The sequence below is a fragment of the Cnephaeus nilssonii genome (assembly GCF_951640355.1).
Source record: "Cnephaeus nilssonii genome assembly, chromosome: 9".
In the NCBI taxonomy this organism is placed as follows: Eukaryota; Metazoa; Chordata; class Mammalia; order Chiroptera; family Vespertilionidae; genus Cnephaeus; species Cnephaeus nilssonii.
This window is the reverse complement of record NC_137080.1, coordinates 38,684,010-38,701,565: the sequence shown is the minus strand read 5'-3', so window position 1 is coordinate 38,701,565 and position 17,556 is coordinate 38,684,010. Positions and strand designations below refer to the sequence as shown.

At 45.4% G+C, this 17,556-nt stretch overlaps 1 protein-coding gene across 1 annotated transcript in view; it reads left to right on the top strand.

Moving 5' to 3' along the window:
* Positions 1 to 17,556, top strand: part of SOBP (sine oculis binding protein homolog) — a 160,975-nt gene that overhangs the window by 85,624 nt on the left and 57,795 nt on the right. Inside the window, exon 5 of the mRNA XM_079781458.1 lies at positions 8,191 to 8,286. Within this exon, the coding sequence (XP_079637584.1) occupies positions 8,191 to 8,286 (96 nt within the window). The remainder of the gene's footprint in view (positions 1 to 8,190; positions 8,287 to 17,556) is intronic.

Here is a 17,556-nt window from a genome sequence, read left to right as displayed (position 1 = left end):
ACCCTCCTTTCTCCATTTCCTTGCTGTATTCACTCTTGGAATGCTAAAACCAAGGAATTATGAAAACCTCCCTTCATTAATAACACATTTTAAAATTAATGACATTAGTATTTTCAAGTTATTCCACATTTATTTTATTTACCATTCTTACCACTAGCAGGGTTTAGAGTGAGGACTCCGGAGGCAGACAGCCCGAGTTTGAACCCTGGTTCCACTACTTATTAGCTGTGTGACTTTGCATAAATTACACAGTCTCTCTGCTGAGGTCCAGTTCCCTCATATGCAAATGGAGGCTAGTACCTACCTCGTCAGTTTTGATTTTGGTTTTGGTATCTGTATGGGTGAGCGTTAAAGGGGTTGAAACATATACAGCATTTAGAACGGTGTCTGATGTATACATAGGAGCCGTAGGAATGTTAGCTGTTACTCTGAATTCCTGAAAATATCCAGAGCAGTTTCTTCATCTGGTTCTAGTGTGTTTCCTATTCCCATGTGAGGCCAGGTTACTTGGGGGAGACTTCCTGTGGGTAGTAAATCGCCTCCATGACATCTGGATCCTTCCCTAGCCTTGCAGATGGGTCCTTTCCTAGCCTTGCAGCCCCTGCCTGTTTCACATCATCTCTAATTTCTCAGGTCCATCGCGAGGCCTGTACACACTGACATGCGTCCAGTCCCTTCTGCCTCGTGATTTCAGGGAACAGGAACAAAAGGACCACCTGAAATGCCTAGATTAGGCCAATTATTGGAGCATTTTATAGGCGCCAGCCAGTAGCAAAGTGGAATCATCTGCGTTTCCCTGCCTTTTGTTTCCCTCATGGGTCCCTGGGTAATAGATGCAAATGAATAGTAAAAAAGCAAAAGGCAAGCGGTGGACGGAGGCAGGAGGTGGGGGAAGGGGCGTAGTCGCGTAGGCTGGATAATCCACCATGGATCAAGGGTCCTGGGATAACCAGGAGCTGCCTGGGATGTGATGGCCGTGTGCGTGGCTTTCGCAGAGAAGAGAAAGGAACTGGGCTGCGTGCTCTGGCTGCTGGGCCTTACCTGTGGACCCTTTGAAAAAACCACACAAAATAGTTCTTCCCGAACAAAGACACTTGGCTGACCTGACAAAGAGCAGTGCCAGATACATCCAGAAGGGTCACCTGTCTAATAAAGGAGAAAATAGATTAGGAAAAAGGAGAAGCAGAAACAAGGGTTTTCAGACCCGCTTAGCAACGGCTCTGATGATTCCAGACACAGCTGGAATGTGCCGGGAGGAGCATGATGGATTTTAGTTCGCGAGGTGGCTGTAATTCAGGCTGCTGTGGAATCTGCTGCCGTAACTGTCATGCAGTCCATTAGGGCCCCTGAGTGAGGGCAGCCATTCATCAGGCCCCGGATCAGCCTGCAGTCCCACAGGCTCGCAGCGCCAGTGGCTCCGACCTGACATCGTTTAAGGAGATGCTCATGGAGGCCGTAAACATGATTCGATTCCCATTATCTTCATGTTGCATAGTTGTTGCCATTATTCTTTGAAGACACCAACTTGGATATTAAAAATTTATGATATATATAAAGGTTTGCAGGGAGTGAAAAAAAATAGCTGCAGCCAATCAGTCCTTGCCATCCATCAGAGATGTGGGAGCTGTCAGAGGAGCCTGGAGGGGTGTGGAGAGCCCCTCCGCCTGCTGGGCGAGGAGGATGGAGAAAGAACATCACTGGGGAAACAGCTTCTCCCTGGGTCCGCAGGCAGAATGGACATTCAAATACATTTTGTTACAGAGCACCACTGCAGGAATCCCATAGTCAGTCTTCAATGATGAGCTAATGGAAGGGTGGGCAAGGCCTCCTGATGCAAAGATTAGCGGTAACGTGAATTGAGCAGATGCCTGGGTCCACACGTTCGTGTGTCTGGGTGCCTGGGGTACCTCCAGAGTAGGGAACCCGATGCTGGGTGGGAGTCCTCTGTCCAGGAGAAAGGCCTCTACCCACGCTGCGTGCACACACAGTCCTGTCCCGGAGCCCCGCAACTCTGCGATCTGTGCAGCCACCTGGATATTTGCATAGAAACAATTCATAATTAAGAAGTATTCATTGTAGAAGTAGGCAGTTCACAGGGAGAGAAACAAAACACTTCTGAGCCCCCTGTGGCTTCCAGAGGAGCAAAGGGTTAAGGAGTCCATTCAACACGTATTTACAGGATTGTTACGTGGTGAGCATGGGCCTCATCCATAATGCATGGTCTCTGCCCTCAAGCAGTGTCCAGTCTGGCAGGGCAGATCAGAAATGAGTCACAACCAGACCAGGATGAGTTACCCCAGGAGACCCAGACTTTCTGGGCCACCATTACCAGGTGAGATACAGGGAGCAAGGCACCAGATTGGTTAATCTAGAAATGGACTTTCGGGGATGAGACAAAAAGCAGAGGTTAGATTAACCTTTGTTTGACAAAAAGCAGAGGTTAGATTAACCAGGTTAGGAGGAAGCAGAGGAGAGAATCATGTGGGACAAAAGGATTATTGGCCCATTATTGACTTGAGTATAATATCTGCAGTGAGGCTAAGACCCTTGGGTGTAACCAAGTGGGAAGGACAGGTGTTGGGCAGAAGCACATGGGATAGTCAGTGCAGGTCCAGCTGTGAGGCAGGTGTGATCAGAGAGCTCTGGCAGAGGCCTGCTGAGACTCAGGTATGAAAACAACTCCTGAGGTTCAGGGGGCAGAACACTTACTTTTGGGGACTGGAGTGCAAGGCAGAATGTCTACTTGCTAGGGTTAAAGGATAGGATCCCATTCATTCATTCACTCATCATTTATGGGGTCCTCATAATATGCCAGGAACTAGATGAGGCTCTAGAGATTTGCAGCTGCGCAGAACACAGTTTCTGCACTCACGGACCCCACAGGTTCCCGGGGAAGGCAAACATAGATGGTCCTAAGAGAGTGTGATGTAAGGAATGGTTATAGACAGGGGCACAGGAGGAAGGGGTCTTGAATGGCTTCCTAAAGGCCCTGCAGTCTGAACTAAGGCTTGGAGGACGCATACACATTTTCCAGAAGTGAGGAAGAGAGGTGGAATCTGGTTTTACCCTCAGAAAATGAGGTAGAGGACAGGAACGCAGTTGAAGTGAACTGGGACATTAGTCATGAGGAGTTGGGCCACCAAGATGAGAATAACTGGGCAGTGACTCACGTGGGCACAGAGCTACTCTGCAGGCCTCCGCATGCTATTCCAGCCCGGGGAACTTCACTGAGGGGCAGGGAAAATGGGCTGACCTATGTCACATTCACAGCACACTGAAAGGCTGCACCTGACAGCTGCCGGGTATCCCTCTCGGAGCCTCCTCAAGAGAATGTGCATAGGCATTTGACCAGGGAAGGATAGGCCTGACTTGGGATATCGTAACGCAATTCTAACAGTTTTCAGAAGTGGTATTCCCCCTGCTTTTATCTTGAATTTTGAAAAAGAAATTCTATTACTTCTGGTTCAAAAAGTTATTTATAAAGTGTAATATCTCTCTCCCGCCCCCCCCCCGCCCCACAACTAGTCATCTCTAAACTTATTCCTGCGACGTTGAGATGCACTATTTTTGATGCTCCCAAGTCTGGGAGCGACACCACATGTGTGAGCTGCCATGAGCCGCATCTGCTGCAGCCTTGGAAGGCTGCGCCCGGAGGCTCTGCAGAGCTCGCCCAGCTCTCCTGCCAGCCAGAACCTCTCCCTGTTTCCAAAAGAAATTCTGGAATCACGACGACACAGAGGTGCAAACCCCTGTTCATCGCAGGGAGGTGGCAACTCTGCAGCCTGATGACCGTTAGACTGAAATGGCAACGGTGTTCACCTTTTCCTGGAGTCAGAAACAGCTCCCTTTTCTGGGGAGGGTGGGTGGAGCTGTGCTTAGAAGGTCCCGCGTTGTCTAGAGGAGTCTTCCCGAGGAGAAGGAATGTTGCTCTTGCTTGAATATGCACATGGCGCCCAGACTTTGGCCCAAGGAAGAAGCAGATTCGTTGAAAGAGCACTAACGATTGGTGTGGGAAAGGATCAAAGTAAAAAAGTGAGTTAGTGATGATTCACAGGGAAAGAGGGGAGAAGACAAAGTTTGTTTAAGCCAGGGATTTTTGAAGCAGAGAGGCAGTTAGTCTAAGTTGCTCACCTAACCTAGTATTTATTCAAATGCTAGGCACAGCATGAGAATGGATGAATGGCTGTCAGCAAGATGGGGAAATCTTGCAGTTTAATGGAAGACTTTTAATTTTTACTTCTGTTTGATGGCGGAAGTAAAGATGTCTTAGAATAACAGAGCAAACATGCACCTTTGGTCTGACAATCACGTTTGTCGTCAAATGCAAAACTATCGTTTCCCATTTGCTCTTCCCCGTGGTTGGCATGCAAGTCCTAATATGTCAGGATAAGGCTGTGAGAATAGGACACATGGAGAGAGTGAGTTCATTATGACTAGCTGGGCATTTCCTATGTTAGAACGGGTCATTCCAGAACAAAGTCAGACATCAGCACAGGCCTCCTGGCCCGTGGATCCCAAGAGCTGGTAGTAGGGTAGTCTGCCCGAGACAGGCAATTAGAGAAGGCATCGTCCGCAGAGGGTTTAAGAACACTAATAAGGCCAGCTGAACGCTGGCCGGTTTTATACTATTACCATGACCGGTGACTCTGAGCATCTTCAGGGCTCAAACACCCCTCCCTGAAGGGGTCATCAGCTCTCTCTGTCTTCCTCCCCGCCCCCGCCGGCAGATCTTATTGTCTGCCAGCCCAAATGGGACAGATGGAGAAGAAGGCCCTGGCTTCCCTGTATAAGAGGTTCTAAAATGTTCTAACATGATTTGACATGGAGGGTAAGGAAGTTCCCTCAGATTTTGTCTATCATTGTCACCAAGTTGCTGCTGTGGAATGATGATGGAACCCACACCTCCAGAGCACTTACTGCGTACCCGGCCGTGGCTCCACCATCCTCCCCTCAGGGAGCTCCCAGTCTAGTGAAAGAGGCCAACATCCCACCACGCAGCGGAAGGTGCACCTGTGCGTCGTCCAAGAGAGGGCAGAGTGGAGATATGGGACTTGGTTCGAGAGACCCAGGAAGGCCTCTTAGGAAGGGTCTAGTAGTTCTTCTAAGATAATTCGTTACACCAGAAACTAAAGATAATTTTTTGCCCACAAGTAGCTAGTCAAGTCATTTCTTGAATCTTTAGGGTGAGACCCACCTCAGGGGCCACATCCTGTCTCCTCCTAGTGTTGCGAGCAGGTCACTCCGATGTGGTTAGAGAATGTTCTGAAAACTCTGCCAAGAGCCTCCTCCTGATACCAATCGGCACTCTCCTTAGATCAGTGGTTCTGAGCCCCGCCTGAACATTACCATCACCTAGGAGCTTTTTATTAAAAAAACAACAACAACAACACAAAACCCACAAAAACACTCTGGACCAATTAAATCAGGATCTTAGAAAGGTGAGGGGAGGTCAGGGACCAATATGTTAGAAAAACAACCAGCCCAGATGATTCTAACATGCAGCCAGTATAGAGAACTACTGCCATACACGCATGAGATCATTTTACTTTAACCAGGTAAGAATAATAGAAAAATTTACCTTAAAAATCTTCAGGATGCACAGGGAGCCACTTTGGAGACAGGAGTGTGAGTGTGTGTGTGCACACCCACGTGGGGTGGTCGTGCCTGTCTCCCAGCACACTGTGCGCTTTCCATCTCTGGCGCGCGGTGGAAACACGGCCAGCGGCGTTCCCTGGGCCCCGGGATCAGGTTGGTTGTCAGAGGCAGAGCGTGCCCACGGCCCTGGGAGTTGGCTGCAGAGGCAGATACAAGTCTCAATAAAGAAGCAAGTGTCTGGCGTTCTGTCTCCACTTCCAACCACTGCAAATCCCCTCTCCTGTCTCTTACGCTGCTGCTTTACTTAACCTCCTAGATTATGAGGCTTTATATGAAATCCGTAGCCTTTTTGAGGAAGCACATTTAAGCCTTAGATTTGTTTTCTTCCTTTAAAACACATAAAAAGCCCTGTGAGCACCTTACATATAAGTGGAATGAATGTATTTTTCCCACTAATGTTGAAAATATCCCCAGGCATCTGGTGTGTATGAATGTGTATAGATAGTACATGCATAATAAACATATTCCACCTTATGAATATTTATACACAAGATACATATATATTGAGTGTAGACGTACATATGTAAATAGTAGCCCTTGTAAACTATCTGCAAAGTGTGTTTCCAAGCATATGTATTCCAGTGCATCAGGAATATAATAAACCTCCCACCAAGCTTAGCATATTTTGAGGTGGCATTTTCTACAGAGTTGTTTATGGTAGGGTCTAGTTACAATCCTTGTATGGGGTTTTTTCCCCCCATCACCTAAATGTTTGTTAAGTATCGACTAAAAATAAGGCACTGGGCATGGCAGAGTAAAAGAGATAAAAAAGATGCCCCTGCCTTCGGAAGACCTGTGCCTCACAGAGTGGCTTACGTTTCAGCTGTGAGGAATCTGACATTGTCCTGCCCATCAGCATTTTACTACCTTCTTACACCTGCCTTTTCGTATACACTCCACATTAACACGGGCCCCCTTTAAGGCGATGTGAAACCCTCATGGAGCTGCGGACTAGTACTGATGCCGTGAGAAGGAACATCACTGGTTTCTCTGTCACATGTAGCCCAGTCTTTTCACTGTGTTTTTATTTTACTCTGATTGGGCGGTGGTGGTGGTGGTGGTGGGGTACCATACAAAGGCACTAAATCCCAACGATATTGATCAACCTCAAAAATGAAACCAAAACAGAGCCATCTCTCCTCTCCCCGTCACAAACTTCTCGAAACCCATTACACGCCTGTGACATTCCACTTCCAAATTGAATCCAGTTCCCACCCTGCCATGAGTTTTATTAAAAACAAGCTATCCATTCTCGATTGCACCAAATACGGATCCCTTTCTAGAAGGACAATCCCCGTCCAGCCCAGGAGCTCTGAGTGACGCTTGTCAGCAGGAAGATTTCACTCCATTAGGGGAGAAACAACCCATGGGCGCTGTCATCGCCGTGCCTCAGACGCGCGCTCATTGTTTCCTCCGCCTCCATCCATACATCACAACAGGTAGTTCTCAGCTGCTCCCTTGGTGCCAGACATACATTTTATCTAAAGAGACAGCAGACAGAACTACCTGCTGCTTCCTGTGCAGCTCTCCCTGTGTTTCTCTCCTCTTTCCTACTTCACTTGGGCTTTTAAAAACCAGCTGGCAGGGAGCCAGGAGCTCATCATTTTAATGCAGTGCAAAATGGAATATGCATAATTATATGCAAGCCATATGTGAGGGAGACAGCTCAGCTGTGAATTTCAGGAGGCCAGGAAGGAGAGAGCAGTTAGGGCTACGATGAGATGAGAGCAGAGCGGAGTGCAAGTGTCACCTAAATGAGTGATTTAATGAGTGTGCTGCAGACACGCCTCCTTTCACCTACCTCTCCCTTCTCTCCAACTCCAAACCAGCAACCGGTGGAGATTAGAAAGAGAAGACTGTATGCAAGCGGTATTGCTGATGGGTTCTGTTCATGTCTCCATGTACACTTCAGCTTTCTTAATTAACAGCGTAGATCAAAATAACCAGTAACTTTTAATGCAGCTTCTTAACTAAATCTATTTTTTACTGCATTTGATTGAAGAATCATTGTTCTTACGAGATCATTGCTCCTTTCGGATTTTTATTTAAAAATCGAGGGGAATCAGTTTATCTCTAATAGTATTACAATGCAAAATATAACTATGCAAATTGCTTTTCTTATGGCCTTGCTATCAGAATTTTTTTAAAGTGCATTATCTAGAGATTGCTTAAGCATGCCAAAAAGTTTAAACACATATGTATGTCAGATAATCCTAAACGTACAACCAAAGTCACTGAGAGACTGAAGTGGTGGCAATTTCCAACAAAATTATTTTATGTTGGTTTGCTTAATATTTAAAAATGTTAAATATTGCACCACAAGGAATTTGCATGTTCAAACTAAACCATGAAAAGAAAAATAAAGCCCAAATTTTGATATGTAAAAGGCATACTGCGTGTTTAAACAAACTTCTTAATGATGTTGTTATTTCTGGATTCCCGTTTGTTTAATGATCTGAGCTGTTATGCTTTTAGCTTTTTTTTTTTCTTCCATTATTTGTAAGTCCCTAAATAGGCCATTATATTTCCCTTCAGGCTAGAGATGAAGATGGACATGCTGAAAATTTCCCCCAGCAGCACTATGCTAAGGAAACTCCAAGGCTTGCCTTCAAGAATAACTGCGAACTACTTGTAAGAATAATATACTTACAACAAGTCTAGAATGTTACTTTAGCACAGTGAAAACAGTTTTTGAAAGGGTTTGTTCATTATTACATAATTTATGAAGTATTATAGTTTTTTCTGTATAGAGTTCTAAATGCTAATTCTGATATCACTGAATATTAATTATAAGATCTCAAGTTGTTTGCACATCTTTTATATCTGATTATAGAGCTTGGATGGCCCTGTCTTTATTAGCTTGTTTTGTATAGTAGTTTATAAGCAGCCGTTTGGAGAATGGCTAGTAAAGTTAAAAATATAGAGAAATGCAGTTGATTACATGGAGCTTGGAAAAAAACAGTCCCACCCCCACCCTCCTCCTACTTCCTAATTGTACACTATTTTAGGAGACGATCTGGTAATATTTTGTTCTGCTAGGAAAGATAGCAGGGTTGACATGCAGTACTCCCTTTAGCATTCAAGTATTCCTACAGCCTCTTGCCAAACTCAATCAGGCACTTTCGTCTCTCCTAAGCAGAAGTCAAAGCAGCGACAGGATGCGGGGATGTTTACAAGTCGTGAGAGAGAGAGGATATCAGCTGTGACAGGGACTCCGTTCCAACGCAGGGTTAATTTGCTGTTCATTTTAGCATTTACAGCGAGACAAGATGAAAAGCAAGCAGGAATGCCTATTATATTTCTATTAAATGAATCTGTTGGGACCTAATGTTCTTGATTAGCGTTTGAAAATGAGTACTCCGCAATGCGTTTTCTGTTTACCTAAAGTAAACAGAGAATGAATTGTCATTTATTTAGAGATTCACATACTGCTTTGGAAAATGAAGCTTTATGAGGGATCGAGCTATGTCGTCCCAAAATGTTCTTTTCTTTTCAATTGCATTAAAGCAACACATTTGCTCCCACTAAATGAAAACGCTGAAAGAGAACGAGGATGCCCAGTTGTTACATTTCGAGGTAGTCTCATTCCTGTTTAGTTTTTTGGCAGAACACAGTGCCGCCCTGCCAGGTCTCAGCATTAGGAAATCCCACATGTAACAGTGTTTGGACTTAGCTCTGATACCAAGTATTCATTAAACACAAAGTGTCCAAAGAGCAGGAGAAGAGAGAAAAATACAGTTTTTACCCAGTCCAGCCGCAGTAGTTAGATGTTGACAGCTAAGAAACTCCTTTCCCAACCCCACCGTCGGCACGGTTACAATAGCACCCCTCATTCTCTGCGTGGAGTCCCTTACCAGCCAATCCGCAGGCAAATTTGCTGCTTGCAAATGCAGTTTTCCCCCTGAAAATGGAGCTACCTTGTATTTTATCTTAGGGCTCTTAAGCTTCCAGGCCTGCTAGCATTACCTCTTCGGGGGAAACCCTTTTCATTCGGTTCCGTTTTAATGTTATCCAGCAGGAAACCAGAGGGGCCATGTAGGCTATGTTTTGGTATCAGAATGCTTTGGGGAGTCACTTACTACTTTTTGGATAAATTGTTACGAGTGCTATGCCATATTTGTTTTTTGTTTTTGTTTTTTTCTATTTACTAGAAGAATGGATGTGCCCGAGTCTTGGTTGTGGTCATTGTATACTAGAGGAAAAGCAAAACGTACATGTGAAGTGTTCTTCAGCTATCTTTAGAGGAAATATATGTTTAGCCCTTGCTGTGCTTAAGCACAGCATTGTGTTGGCAGTAGTTTTGAGAGATTGGTACAATCTTAGTTCTTCTAAGCCACTGTTAGAAATGTTTTATTTTGGTCAGCATATGATAAAAGAAAAAGGAGAAGAAAAAAAAACAAGTAAGCTTATGTCTCCAAGGAGAAATCAATTTATTTTATTTTATTTTTTTAGCTGAAGAGAAGCAGTGGTTTTTGGCTGGTTAGGAAGCCCTGAGAAGCTTTGCTTCTCTATGAAAGAGACCTGTTCATTATTAAGAAAGAAATAGGAAGTCCTTGGAGTGTTCTTAGTGCAGCTCAGAGCAAATTCACGAGAGGAGATTGCAGGCTCGCTCCAAAGTGCTTTCTTAGCTTAAGGATGGTTCTGCCATTGTGCATGGTTCACCGCAGCAAGAGCAGTGGGCAGTTTACAAAGTGGGGGGCGGGGGGCGTCCTGGGGGTGCCAATGGCTCTTAGGAGAAAGCATTGAGGGCACAGGTTACTTCTCGGCTCCCAGGTGATCAGGAGCTCATGGCTGGAAGGCGAACCCTTTGCCCCAAATTTCAACACCAATGTTGGTCCCTTTACCATTATTGCCGCATTCTTTTGGGACTAGGCCTTCTCATTTCCTCGATGGAAATGCTCATATCGATAGTGGGAGTTGGATGAAGAGCTAGAGAGGAGGACCTTAATCATATTATGAGCTCACACCTTCTCATCAGCCAGTGCTTTCTCAGTTCCTGAGAGCCAGCTGGGAGTAAGACCTTGCAGAGTTACAACATTAGCAGGGTCCTTGGAGGGAGAAGACTGTAGCTAGAAGAAAAATGTTGAAAGGGTTTGGGGGAAGGAACTGAAGGCAACTGAGCCTATTCCCCAAGTGTTTAGGGCCAGTCCAGAGAACATCACTGCATTCAGGAAGAAGGTCCAACTATAATCAAAGAACAGCAGCAACGATGCAGTGTAATTTGGTTGGAAAGAAAGGAGGTTTAGGAAGTCTGAAAGGGGAAGTAAGAGAAAGGAAACTCGGGGGGTGGTGGTGGGGGGCAGGTGGGCGGGATCAGCCTGTTTTCCTCACTTTCAGATTCCCAAGACATTATCTAGATAAAGTCCGATTCCCTTGGCGTTTCCTAAGGCTGTGAGGGATGGGGGTTTACCGAGGGAGAGGGAAGGACCCACAGCTGGGAGGTGAATAAAAATAGCACGGGGAAGAATTCTTTCTGGTCACTTACAGTGCCAGCATAGGGAGAAGATAACTATTTTAGTTTCGTGGCCTTCTGGACATGCTGGGAGATGTTGGGGAGGAGAGATGCTTAAGGCAGCTCAGGGGGCTGATTTCCATCTCATTTCCTTGTGCAGGCAGACAGGTAGATTACAAGAGCTGGACCTAGTCCTTCATCAGCACTGCGAACACAGACAGCTCTGTAGTAATACAGGGTGCAGTTAACAAGACGCTATGGAGCATCTTCTGTGTGTAAGGCACTACACCAGACCGTGCTTGTGGGCACACAAAATAGAATAAGGCCCAGTCCCTGCCCTGAAGGAGCTCACAATTCAGTAGGAAGACGAGGCTAAACAGTCTTACAGTCATCAGGAACGTGGACTCTCAGGTCTTTCTGAAAGTTAGAATTTTGCCCCAGCTAGACTTTAATTTATGCTACGTCACTCTGATGGTATAGCGTGAGGATCATGGGCACAAAGGCTTAACATTTATGGCACCACATCTGGCATCACGTCACGTTGGATCTGTTTCACCCTTGGACTTCTCCGAGCTTCAGATCTTCATCTGTTCAATGTAATAATAAATGGTAGTAACCTCAGAGGATGTTGTAAGGATTGAAAGTGATGACATACTTAAAGTGCCTGGCACACAGTAACATATTAGCTGCTATTATTATGATTCTTCTTATTCTCATGACTGTTATCATTACCCAGTGAGCTGTGCCCCAGGAGAGCACAGGCAAAGCTCTGGAGTCCTCAGGAGGAAGAGATTACTTCCATATGCAGTAATTAGAGACTTTCCAAAGGGGATAGCTTTGATCTAGGCCTTACATGGGTTGGATTTTGATAGTCGGAGCAGGGGTATAAGAGGAGAGGGGATCCAGGCAGAGGGAAATAGCATGGGCAAAGGCGAGGAGGTGGGAAAGTACAGGCCAGGTGACCCACACCTCAGTTGGCATCTAGGCTGGCTGGAGGGTAGAATACCTGAAGGATAAGGGGTGAGTTGGCAGGCGGTCCATTTGCAGAGGTGTCAGTAACTGACCCCACCCTAGCAAGTCTGGACATAAGTAGTTGTACTTCATGGAAACTCCTAGTACTTCTGTGGATTAAAAAAAAAAATTATTACGGAATATTTCCAACATACACAAAAGTAGAATAGACAGTCATATGGTGAGGCCCATATACCTGTCATTCAGCTCCAACAAAGATCAATTCTTAATCTTGCTTCATCTATCCCTTTACCCTCAACCCAACCCCCCTACCCCCTTTTATTCTGCTGGAGTATTGTGAAGCCAATCTATTTGTTTGCTTGTTCTTTTGTAAACACTTTAGCACCCCACTTCTCTGTCTGGAAATAATTCATTGGGGAATTGGAGCTTTGGGACAATGTATACGTAAAACAAAGTTGGTTACCCAGTTTTCTTTTCCCTCCCTGCTCAGCACAACCTTGTAAGGCTTGGACAGTCAAATCCAGTAAAAAAAAAAAAAGCCCTTGTGCTGAAAAACATACCACGGTGCCAAGTGAAGACTTGAGTCTTCTTCACGCTCAGGCCCCTGGTTCTAAATGCATTTATTTAAAAACTAGAGGCCTAGTGCACGGCATTCGTGCACTGGGGGTGGGGGGGTCCATCAGTCTGGCCTGTGCTCTCTCGCAGTCCAGGACCCCCTCAGGGGATAGCCAGCAGGCAGACATCCCCCGAGGGGTCCTTAGTGCTGCCCAGAGGCGGCAGAGGTTCCCACCACTGCCGCTGCACACGCCAGCCCTGAGCTGGCTTCTGGCTGAGCGGTGCTCCCCCGTGGGAGCGCACTGACCACCAGGGGGCAGCTCCTGCATTGAGCGTCTTTCCCCTGGTGGGCGTTGGCAGTTCGGTCAATTTGCGTATTAGCCTTTTATTATATAGGGTAAGAGCAGCTCTCTTTGAAGCCCAGCCCAGCTCTCTTATGCAGCAATGAGGAGAAATTATGGATTGCTGTCACATCCTAGCTGTTGTTAGAACTTTCCTGCTAGAGCATGGGGACATAATGCGAATGCCCAAAAGGTGATAGAAACTGCCACATTTCACCTGAAACTTGATAAGCTTTTCAAAGTGGGCACAATTAACCAACAGTACCCCCCCTCCCCCCACAGGAAGCCAGATTCATGACCCAGCTCAACTTGAATTTGTACAGTTTCTTTGATGTTGCCGCTGAGCAGCACTGGCACTGAGAATTCAAATTCCTGGTGACACACTCGGCCTCCCGTCATATAATAAAGTATCACATGACATATGCATATATAGAGTACTCTGTGTACCAGTTTCCTGACAGAGTAATAGTGAAAGCCCCCGAAGTGTAAAATGACCCAGAAAAACCCAGGGCTGGTTGCTGTCTAGAGAGCGTTGGCCTAGCCCAGTGGTCGGCAAACTGCGGCTCGCGAGCCACATGCGGCTCCTTGTCCCCTTGAGTGTTCTAATGCCACTTCTTCAAAATAGACTCGCCCAGGCCGAAAACCAACTTCTGCGCATGGGTCACGAAGTTTCAATTGCACTGTACATGCGTGCCCGCACGTGGTATTTTGTGGAAGAGCCACACTCAAGGGGCCAAAGAGCTGCCTGTGGCTCGTGAGCCGCGGTTTGCTGACCACTGGCCTAGCCCACCACTTTTCCTCTCACACCCTCTAGTTCCCTTTAGTGGGGGGCGATTGTGCACCTCCAGTTTTCTGAATTATGTTTGAGAAAAATAAAACTTTTTAGAAAGACATGGATCAACATGAGATTGAGCCAGGGCATGTCCAATAAAGGTAGCACAGTGTGCTCCCCAGCAAGACCATCTAGGCTTTAGCCCACATAGAGGGGTGGAGTCTGCTTAAGCCGTCCTGTCACCTGCTCGTTCCTCGGCTTCCATCTGTGCCTTGTTTCACCTCACTCCCCAGCTGGGTCTGCTGCTTCTCTCTCTTTCTTTTCAGCCTCTTGGCTCTCAAGGTGGCTATGGTCTTGTGGTTCCAGAGCCTTCTTGTCTTATACAAAGACCCTCTGTACCACAGTAGACCATCTGCCTTCACCTCCCACCCATGCAAACCCTCTTTTAACTCATTATTTTTAGTGTATTTGGGGGAGAAGCCATCAGGGGGAGGGCTAGAGTTCCCCAGCCTCTGCCCTGGTAAAAGGACTTTTCTTAGGGCCAGGGAGCCTGATTTGCTTGGCAATCCTTGGTTCCTGGCATGGAGATCTTTGCCTTTCTAGTTTCATGGCCATTGCACAAAAATATCAGAGGCATAGTGGTTTGGGCTTCATGCTGGCTTCTCACACAGTACACTGCAGTGGTTCTTAGAGCCAGAGAGAGGTGTCAGGGACCATGTGTTCTTCAAGGGCGACCCCGTGGTGTGGTGGGTAAGAGTGAGTGCTTGACCCCAGCTCTGTAGATATACCAGTTTGCAACCTGAGCACGTTTCTTATCTGCTCTGAGCCCAGTGTCTTTATCAATAAAATGAGGATAAATTACAGTACCTACCTCCTGGGGTCGTTTTGAGGAGTAAGCAAGATCATGTCTATGAAGGACTTAGTATGCCTGCCATGCAATGAATGTTTAATAAGCAGTAGTCTTATTACTAATAAAATGAAGCTAGAAGGTGGCATTAGTTTATTTGTAATCTTAGGCAGGTGCTGGGAGTACTTGCCTTTATTCTGTAGAATCTCTTTAAAGAGTCTCTTCCTAAATGGTTTGGATAGAAGCCCATATGTAATATTTTAATTTAGAACAAAGAACTTCAGAGAAACCCCTGACCATCCACCCAGTTGCCTGTTTATGCTGAGGGTACTAGAGATGCTGTTGACTGCATAGCAGATGTTGCTGATTTGTGAGGTACTGTAATGTTGGAATACTTTTCAAGAAGAATAAAAAAATTCCAAGAAATAGTATGGTATTGGAGTGAAAAGCTTGGACTCTTGAGCCAGGCTGTTTGGTTCAAATTCAGGAATCTCTACCACTCCACCCACTGGCCATGAGACTTTGGGCAAGTCACTGGATCTCTCTGTGTCCTTATCTATAAAATGAGGACAGTTTTACCTGTCTGATAAGATTGGTGTGAGGTCTAAATGAATGAATACCCATAGATACTTAGAATGGTATTTGGCAAACAGTTGGCACTCAATCAATGTTGTGATTATGATTATAATTATTTCTTCTAAGGTTGCTTACTTTCAATCATATTATAGACTACCACTTGGCCAAATTTTCTAGCAATAGATTATCTGAAAGTCTTGAGTAGGCATATTTACATGCAAATGCCACAGAATTTCCTTGTGGACAGTGAGATGGACAAGATACATTATGCAGATAATTCTTTGAGCTGAGGCTCATACACACACACACACACACACACACACACACACACATACACACACACTAGAGGCCAGTGCACGAATTTGTGCATGGTGGGGTCCTTCAGCCTGGCTGGCAATTGAGGCCTATTGGGGGGCCACCTGGCTGGGGGTGGGGGGGACTGCAGAAGGTTGGCTGGCTGGCCCCCTGATCAGGGCCGATGGGGCTGGCTGGCCTGGGGGGAGGGGCTGAGGGAGGTTGGCTGTGGGAGCACACTGACCACCAGGGGGCAGCTCCTGTGTTGAGCGTCTGCTCCCTGGTGGTCAGTGTGCATCATAGCAACTGGTCGACCAGTTGTTCCAGTTGTTCAGTTGTAATGCTTGCTTAGGCTTTTATATATATAGATAAAACTCTCAAGGAAGACTCTACATGATCCAGGAACTCTTCTTTTACTACCATTTAATAGTAAAATTTTTAATCTTAGAAATACGTAACTAAGAAAAATAAATGCAAAGGAAAGGAAAAAATATAATTTATACATGGAAGTATCTACAATAGGAAAGGGTTGTGCATCTGATAATCCTGTGAAGGGAAGGAGACAGGAAACCATCCTTTATGGGATGCCTCCAACAGGCCAGCACTGTGCTCAGTCTTTGCAGGCCCTTTTTAGATTCTTTATTTTCCATAACTTTGCTAAGTTGGTAGATATTGCTATTTCCATTTTACAGGTGTGGAATTAAAATTGAGAGATGCTACTCTTTGCTCTGGAGGAGGGAGGAGAGGGTCACAGAGCTGAGGCTTGACCCACATCTCTGGCCTCTACTTAGGACAAGACAGACACACTGCCACCTTCTCAGGGTGACAGCCAGGTGCGATGCAGTGTTCCATCTCAGGGCTACAGAAGGGATTCAATCTATGTTTTGGGGAATGAATGAAGAAATTAATTCAGAATCACATTTTCTAGCTTCCTTATAGTAACAATTCATTTGTAGAATTCTGAAGCTAGAGAGAATATCAGTGGGAATATTAGGAAGGGGAATTTATTCAGAAAGGCATGTCAGTGTTTGAGGATTCCCAATGCATAATACATTGAGGGAAAAGGAATCAGAACATATGTTTTAATTTGGTAGACTATAGAAAACATACTTTTCAATGTGATACCAGCTTTTGAGTGTATTATTTTTATCTGACAGCAATAGATCATGTATAATAAGTGCTAATTCTTCTTTTGAAGATTTTGATTTCTTTTTGTAATGAGTAAGGTCATTTTTAAAAGGCTTGGGCTCTTTTGATTTGTTGCAGTTGTAGTCTGCAGAGTGCACTGATCTGCTATCTTGGAGGATTCTAGCCAACAAGTAGCATACTGGAGTCAGATGTCAATCACACTTCCTCTCATTGTTTTAATTGCTAAATCTGAACAGTTACCTAAAATACCAAAGAGAATTCGCCTTTGATGGCTTCATGGAAACTCTAGGTCATATATCAAGCAAAACCAGAAAATCAGATAGGATATCAATTATCAATATAAAATTGTGCAAGTAACCAGCCAGAGCTAATATTAATCATATTCAGTCATGTGCTTGATTTATGGCTAGAAGAACAAGCTAATGGAAGTCTCTTGGGAGACAAAGGGAAAGGGTATAAAAAACATTTGGAGTTGAGATGAATGACATATGTGAGTAATAAAGGAGACAAGAAATTGGAGATGGGGATGTGGAGATGGGGGACTGGTGAGAGGGAATTTTAAAAGGGAAGAAGGAAGATAGAAGCCCACGGTTAAGCTGCAAGTGAGCAGATTCAGGCAAACCAGAGTCTTTAAAATAATGTACTTTCTCATTGCATTTGGCTTGAAGTTTCTTTAATGATCGTGTTTTTTGTATGCTTCCTGCTCCTCTGGTCTGAGGTGTCGGGCTTTCCTGGAGGGCCTTTTCCTAGCTACTCCTCCCTCCTGCATGGCCACAAATAACCAGGCGTTGAGACACCTTGTAATTCCAGACGAGGCTCCCTCTGGCTGAGGGCTCTGTAGGGCAGGAGCTTTCTTGTCCTCACTGTGCCCCTGAGGATCATGCACGCCCACACCACGTTTCATGGAGTCTAAGAGGCACTTTTCCTTTCAAACATTTTAGCA